Source organism: Labeo rohita, chromosome 25, assembly GCF_022985175.1.
Source record: "Labeo rohita strain BAU-BD-2019 chromosome 25, IGBB_LRoh.1.0, whole genome shotgun sequence".
NCBI lineage: Eukaryota > Metazoa > Chordata > Actinopteri > Cypriniformes > Cyprinidae > Labeo > Labeo rohita.
The window spans coordinates 27,814,135-27,823,002 of NC_066893.1; the positions used below are offsets into that span (position 1 = coordinate 27,814,135).

At 27.2% G+C, this 8,868-nt stretch overlaps 1 protein-coding gene across 2 annotated transcripts in view; it reads left to right on the forward strand.

Annotated features, from left to right (window-relative positions):
* Positions 1-3,386, forward strand: part of spg11 (SPG11 vesicle trafficking associated, spatacsin) — a 94,126-nt gene extending 90,740 nt beyond the window's left edge. For both annotated transcript variants that reach the window (XM_051099079.1, XM_051099078.1), the window contains exons 41-42: positions 318-469; positions 3,022-3,386. In XM_051099079.1, coding sequence (XP_050955036.1) covers positions 318-469; positions 3,022-3,202 — 333 coding nt within the window. In that variant the 3' untranslated portion in view covers positions 3,203-3,386. The remainder of the gene's footprint in view (positions 1-317; positions 470-3,021) is intronic.
* The last annotated feature ends 5,482 nt before the right edge of the window (positions 3,387-8,868 follow it).

An 8,868-nucleotide genomic window follows, 5' to 3' on the forward strand; every position in this document is an offset into this window, starting at 1 on the left:
ATGACAACCCCAGTATACAGTAATCACTGTCTGTCAAGCTGTCAAAAGCACAATAAACATCATGAAGTTAGAATAAGAGTAGTTTAAAGAACCATATGATGCTGTAATTTCACATCCATAATCCAAACTGATCAAAATTTAGACCAGAAATCTCCCTGCTGCATCTCCTGAATCTCATTGACACACAAATTGTGATTAAATGATGACAGGATTTTATTTTTTGGGTCAACTGTTGCTTTAAGAGCGTCACATTTCCAGAGTAAAAAGCAGCAGGACTGTGATTTATTGCACTCATTGTTTTGGTTTCTCTCTGGCAGGTGTTCGTTTTGGCCGAAGCGTACGACTACAGCCCGGACTGGGCCGAGCTCCTCTATCAGAAGGTGATTCTCCGAGGAGAGTTCAGCTACCTGGAGGAGTTCAAGCGGCACAGAGCGCTCAGCGCCGGCCTGTTCGAGGACGTCTCGAAGAAGTGAGCTCAAATTACTGATTGTGTGGTTATGATCTTTTTGTGAGGATTTTCACCTGTTTCTAGTACATGTTTAAAGTGTTGAATTTGGTTATAGCTGGACTTCTATATTTATTAACCAGCTTTCTAAAATACTTGATTGTAATTGGTCAGTTTTGGAGTCAGATATATATAAATGAAATGTATAAAAAGTGATAAAATAGTACACAAAAAGAAAATTAAACTAAAACTGTTGTTTTGTATTGTTATATAATGTAAATATAATATTATTTTATTAAGAGAATATTTTTGATTTATTTAATTTTAGTTGGTCAGCGGTGTTGTTTTGAATCAAATATTTGTACATTTAATTTTAAAAGTAATAAAATAATTAAAATCTAAACATTTATTACTTATTTATCTATTACTTTTTTATTACTACTTCAGTCAAATATTTATAAATGAAATTTATTTTTAAAAATCTATTGAAACTACTGTTTTATATTATTATGTAATGTAAATATAATATTTTATTAATAGAGTATTTTTGATTACTTAACTCAAATATTTATAAATAAAATAAAATAATGTTTTATATTATGTAATGTAATATTTTATTAATATAGTATTTTTGATTACTTAATTGTAATTGGTCAGCGATGTTGTTTTGAAGTCAAATGTTTGTACATTTAATTTTAAAAGTAATAAAATAATTAAAATCTAAACATATTTTATATTATATAATATAAATCTATGATTTTTTTTATTACTACAATCAAATATTTATAAATGAAATTTATTTTAAAAATCTATTAAAACTATTGTTTTATATTATTATTATTATTATTATTATTATTATGTAATGTAAATATAAAATTTTATTAATAGAGTATTTTTGATTACTTAAGTCAAATATTTGTAAATAAATTTGTGAATTAAATTAAAACATTTCAACTAAAATATTTTATATTATTATATAATATAAATCTAATATTTTACTAAAATAGCATTTTTTCATTAATACTTGATGGTAATTGGTCAGTGGTGTAATTTTGGAGTCAAATATTTATAAATGAAATTTGTAAAAAAAAAAAAAAAAACAACAAAGAAAATTAAACTATAAAAAATATAGTTTTATATTATATAATGTAATATTTTATTAATATGGTATTTTTGATTACTTGTAATTGGTCAGTGGTGTTGTTTTAAAGTCAAATATTAGTACATTTAATTTTACAAGTAATAAAATAATTAAAATCTAAACATATTTTATATTATATAATATAAATCTATTTTTATTACTACTTCAAATATTTATAAATAAAATCTATTTAAAAAATCTATTAAAACTATTGTTCTATATTATTATGTAATGTAAATATAAAATTTTATTAACAGATATTTTTGATTACTTAAGTCAAATATTTGTAAATAAATTTGTAAATTAAATTAAAACAATAATTTCAAATAAAATATTTTATATTATATAATATAAATCTAATATTTTACTAAAATAGCATTTTTTTATTACTACTTGATTGTAATTGGTCAGTGGTGTAATTTTGGAGTCAAATATTTATAAATGAAATTTGTAAAAAAAAAAAAAAAAAAAAATTCAACTAAATATAAAAAATATTGTTTTATATTATATAATGTAATATTTTATTAATATAGTGTTTTTGATTACTTGTATTTGGTCAGCGGTGTTGTTTTAAAGTCAACTATTTGTACATTAGATTTTAAAAAAGTAATAAAATAATTCAAATCTATTCATATAATATTTTATTTTATTATAATAAAAATATACTATTACTTTTTTATTTTATATATATTTAATTGTAATTGGTTAGTGGTGTAATTTTGGAGTCAAATAAAAAAACTATTAAAACTGTTGTTTTATATTATTTTATAATGTAGATATAATATTTTATTAATAGAGTATTTTTGATTACTAAATTGTAATTGGTCTAATCACATAATATTTTATATTATTATATAATATAAATATATAATTTTATTAAAATAGCATTTTTTTTCATTACTGCTTGTTGGTAATTGATCAGTGGTGTAAGTTTGGAGTGAAATATTTGTAAATAAATTTGTAAAAATTAAATTAAAACAATAATTTCAACTAAAATATTTTATATTATTATATAATATAAATCTAATATTATTTTACTAAAATAGCATTTTTTCATTACTACTTGATTGTTATTGGTCAGTGGTGTTGTTTTGGAGTCAAATATTTGTATTTGTCTAAATATACTATTACTTTATTTTTATTTTATATATATATTTTTATTACTGCTTTATTGTAATTGGTTAGTGGTGTCATTTTGGAGTATGTATGTATGTATGTATGTGTGTGTGTGTGTGTGTGTGTGTGTGTGTGTGTGTATATTGGCCAGTGGTGTCATTTTGGATTTAAAATATTTGTAAATAAAGGTAATACAATTACACATAATAAAAGTTAACAATTAAAAATATTTGTTGGCCCCATGTGCATTCATAAAACTTTATGCATATATTAAGTTTAAATTTAAACTGATTGATTTGTTTAATGTGTTTTTTGTCAGAATGTCTCATCACAAAGCGCCGGCGAGCTCCAGTCAGAATCTGAAGAAGCTTCTGTCTCACTGCGAGGACGTTTACACACATTATAAACTGGCTTACGAGCACAAGTTCCTGGACGTGGCCAACATGCTGCTGCAGGACTCCAAGACCAACAGCTACCTGAACGACCGGCTGGGCACCTGACGCCCCAAAAACACCCCAAAAACAACTCGATCTGTATTAACATCGCCTCCACAGCGCTATAGAAGATGAATTATGAACTAACTATGCAGCGTTTAATCGTGTTTTTTCAATATATGGTCATATCTAAAAGAGCAAAACTAAATTCTCTGATTTATTTCTAGTAAAAATGATTTTTGACAGTTTTCAGATGTCTGTGCTTATGTCTTGGTGTATTTTTTCCCAATTAACACGCTAAGATACAGTATTTTTCTCTGCGAGACCTGATGTAGGATGAGCCATATCTATGACATTTGACATTTTTCTGTATTTTCAAGCATGTTTAGTGCTAAGGTTGATAGTGGAGACTCTTGCAGTATCTGAGTGTCGACACTAGATGTCTCTGGTGATTCTCGACGGGGGGGAAGGTCCTGTTTCTGGTCACATTAGAAATTCCCAGGGTGGAGAAGCACTTTGTATCACTCAAGAGTCCCGTCAGTGTGCGTTTAGTGCAAATACAATCTGAATGGATTTAATTACAGCCGCCGGGAGTTGTACAGAGATTGATGGTCGGGAATAAAGTGTCACTGCGGCCCATTTGAGAGACAAATCAATGATTTAAGGATTTATATCCGCCTTCCTAAAAATAGACGACCACTCAAGACCAAATGAATTGTATCTCAATAAATAAAAAGGCATATATATATATATATATATATATATATATATTAAAGTGTTATATATTTTATTATTTTTGTTAGAACATTTTCAAAAATATATAAAAAATTAAGAAATAAAAATTATAAATGAAAGCAAGTTATATTTCAATGTATATGTAAAACCAAAAAATATAATATTATAAAATATAATATTTTTTATATATATATATATATATATATATATATATATATATATATATATAGTTTTAAATTCTGGCACCAAATGGGATGCCTTTTGTTTAAAAGAAAAAAAAACATTTGTGTAATTCCACACATAAAAACCCAATTAATACAAAAATGATACATGAAAGGAAGTTATAGTTCAATGTGTATGTAAATTATATAAAAACTATATATATATATTATAATATAATATAATATTATAAAATATAATATTTTTTTATATATATATATATATATATATATATATATATATAGTTTTAAATTCTGGCACCAAATGGGATGCCTTTTGTTTAAAAGAAAAAAAAAACATTTGTATAATTCCACACATAAAAACCCAATTAATACAAAAATGATACATGAAAGCAAGTTATAGTTCAATGTGTATGTAAAATATATAAAAACTATATATATATTATAATATAATATTATTTATTATTATAATATTATATTATAATATATATTTTTTATATTCTGCCTCCTAATGAGATGCCGTTTGCAAAATTTGGCAAAAAAAAAAAAAAAAATGTAATGCAATTTGTGTGTGTGTGTGTGCGTGTGTGTCCGAAACTAAAAATATGCAGTGAGGAAAACTGAATAGCTTTTTATACCTGGAATTTTTATTTATTACATTTTTGTATTATTATTTAAAAGTGAAAGCAAGTTATATTTCTGTATGTATATAAATATATAAAAACTATATATAGAATATAATACTATTTAAATCTTAAATCTATATATATATTCTGGCACCAAATGGAATGCCATTTAAATATATATATATATATATATATATTTTTTTTAATGTTTATATATATATATGTATAATATTTACAATATAAATAAAATATTTTAAATATTTTTATTTATTCAATTTTATAAGATTTAAGACCAGCATAAATATGTTTAGTTGGAAAGAGAAGGAAAAATATTGCTATTATCTGTCTGATTTATGTTCACAAGCTTAAAAATTAGTGTTTAAAACAGTTTCTCTTTCCAGACGAAATGAATCATCTCTAAAAGCGTTTGCTGTTTTAAAAAAAAGTCACCGATGCTGTTTATGAAACTGTTGGCTTTGCCAGTAATATGATAGAGAGACATTAACTTATGAGTCACACACAAAAAAGGAAGAACTGAATTAGTTGTGGAGGCACTGATGAGGTGATATGGTAGTTTAGCCTTTTGACACAGACTGTTATTCTCTAATGGGGCATTTACACACTTTACAGGAGTAATAAAACTCCAGGATCAGAGCAGAAAAGACTTAAAACTGCAGCAAACTCACATTTATGGCATTTAATGATCTGTAATAGAGTTTATTGATTTTGTTTTTGGCACAGTTGTTATAGTTAACTGTAAACACAAACCATAAAATAGCTGTTGTTGCTTGAAATAAAATTAACTGAAATATATATATGTGTGTGTATATATATATATATATATATATATATATATATATACTTTTATTTTATATCTGCCTTTATTTCAGGACAACATTTCTAATTTGTCATGTTTAGTTTAGCTTGATGTGCATATTTAAAAAAAAACTAAATAAAAATAAATTAATATAAATAAATCTATAAATATAAATTATTTATTATAAAGAAATTCACATTTAGTTTTTTAAATGCATTTATAAATTAATTCATATTTATTCATTAATTTATTATTTGTTTATTTTAATCATACGTGTGTTCAAAATATTACTTACAAACTACAATATAACACGGCTAAAATATCCCTCAGACACATTTATTCATTTGTTTGTTTGTTTGTTTTTTTACCTCAAAATAAAAGATGTATTTTTCTAACAAATAACTAAGATTCATGTAAATGTTTTGCTCGTTGATTATATTTGGTCAGTATCTTGTAAGTAATTATAGTAATTATTTGTTACTACAAATGTAACTGGTCAATTTTAAAGTCAGATAAAAGTAATAAATAAATAAAATTAAAATAATACACATTAATTTCAACTCATATTATCTGCACGTAGTATAAATGTATTATTTTTTATTACTACTTATCGATTGCATTTGACCATTAAGATGGCCATTTTGGACTAAAATATTTGTAAATAAAATAAAAGTATTAAAATTATGCATAATAAAATATTTCACAAATAAATAAAATAAATGTATGCATGCATTAGTTTATTATTATAACTAGATTAAAAAAAGTTTGTCAAGACAAACTTTAGGTTGGCTTGAGAAAGCCGGACCAGAAAGTTTGAAAAAGTTTGAAGTTTAAAAAATTAAAAGAAAAGAAAAAAACTTTTTTTTAAGTTTGATGGTTTTCAGTCTGAAATAGGTTGAAGTTTAAAATAGTTTTAAAAGGTTAAAGTTTGAATGTTTTGAAACATAGATAGTCTCAGATAGTTACTAGCATGTTTTTAACATGATTAGCAAGTTGTTAGCATAATTAGCGAGTTGCTAACATGTTTCTAGCATGATTAGCAGGTTGCTAGCATGTTTCTATCATGATTCTATCAAGTTTTTAGCATGCTGTTAACATGATTAGCAAGTTGCTAGCATGTTTTTAGCCTGATTAGCAAGATGTTAGCATGTTGCTAGCATGTTTCTATCATGATTAACAGGTTGCTAGCACATTTCTAGCATGATTAGCAGGTGATGACATGTTCTAGCATGATTATAGTATGATTAGCAGGTTGCTAGCATGTTTCTAACATGATTAGTAAGTTGCTAGCATGTTTCTATCATGATTAGTAGGTTGCTACCATGTTTCTAGCATAATTTGTAAGTTGCTAGCATGTTTCTAACATGATTAGTACGTTGGTAGCATGTTTCTTTCATGATTACCAGGTTGCTAGCATGTTTCTAACATGATTAACAAGTTGATTGCATGTTGCTAGCATGTTTCTAGCATGATTAACAAGTTGCTAGCATGTTGCTAACATGTTTCTAGCATGATCATAGTATGATTATCAAGTTGTTAGCATGTTGCTAGCATGTTTCTAGCATAATTAGCAAGTTGCTAGCATGTTTCTATCATGATTACCAGGTTGCTAACATGTTTATAGCATGATTAACAAGTTGATAGCATATTGCTAGCATGTTTCTAGCATGATTAGCAGGTGCTAGTATGTTTCTAGCATGATTCTAGTATGATTAGCATGTTGCTAACATGTTTCTAGCATGATTAGCAAGTTACTAGCATGCTTTTACCATGATTAACATGTTAATAACATGTTGCTAGCATGATTAACAAGTTACTAACATGTTTCAAGCATGATTAGTAGGTTGCTAGCATGTTTTTACCATGATTAGCGGGTTGCTAACATGTTTTCAGCATAATTAGCAAGTTGCTAGAAGGTTGTTACCACATTTCTAGCATGATTAACAAGTTGGTAGCATGATTTGCAAGTGTTAACATGTTTCTAGCATGATTAGTAAGTTGCTAGCATGTTTCTAGTATGATTAACATGTTGCTAACATGTTTCCAGCATGATTAGCAAGTTACTAGCATGTTTTTACCATGATTAACATGTTAATAACATGTTGCTAGCATGATTAGCAAGTTACTAACATGTTTCTAGCATGATTAGCAAGTTGTTAACATGTTTTAGCATAATTAGCAAGTTGCTAGCAGGTTGTTAGCACATTTCTAGCATGATTAACAAGTTGCTAGCATGTTGGTACCATGATTTGCAAGTGCTAACATGTTTAGTAGGTTACTAGCATGTTTTTACCATGATTAACATGTTAATAACATGTTGCTATCATGATTAGCAAGTTACTAACATGTTTCTTGCATGATTAGCAAGTTGTTAACATGTTTTACCATAATTAGAAAGTTGCTAGCAGGTTGTTGGCACATTTCTAGCATGATTAACAAGTTGCTAGCATGTTGGTACCATGATTTGCAAGTGCTAACATGTTTAGTAGGTTGCTAGCATGTTTTTACCATGATTAGCAGGTTGCTAACATGTTTTAGCATTATTAGCAAGTTGCTAGCATGTTTCTAGTTGCTAGTCTTGTCTAGATTGATAAATAGATTAGAAATATTAGAATGGAAGTTTGAATTGATTAGAAATAGATCAGAGAAGGGAAGTGTTGATTGAGTCTCAAGGGATTCTGGGAGTTTAGATTTGAATTTTGTCAGTTGGAGTTTGAATAGTGTTGCTCATTTGAACATTCCGTCAATGTAAGTCTATGGGATTTTTATGGTTTTTAATCTTTAATATAATGAAAACTATAAGTCGGATCAGTTAGAAAAGAGACAACACACAACGTCACATCAGTCTGAAGATCTGGGCTGAGTTTGGTGGTTGTAGCTTGAAAGCTCCAGGAGGAGAAGCCTTCAGAAATTGGCTAAGAATAATAATAATAAGCTGAAGTAGCAGATCAGTAATTATTATTTTTTATTAGTAGCAAAGTTGTCATGTCTGCACATTTACTTTTATTAAAATAAAAGTTTCAGTATTTTGAAACATTTTAAAGAAAACTTCCAAGAGCAAACATAAACTTGACATTTATTGCACTTAACGTTAACGTAAATTTGACGTAGGTGTCCACATTTGGTATTTTTGTCTTGTTAATTTCACAGTTAACTAGTTTTATTCCAGTCATGCGGATTGGCTAATGTACACGTGCTCAGGACCGATCTGGGATCAGTCAGTCAGAGGCGCAGATCTCCCGCGGCTTTATCCGCGCGCCTCTCTCCGTGCGCTTCACGTCACTGCGCGTTCTGGCGGCACGTTCTCGCTGAGTTTGTCCGTTTCTTCAGCGGTTTCGGCGGCAGATTCGGGCTCGCTCGACTCTTCAGCACCGG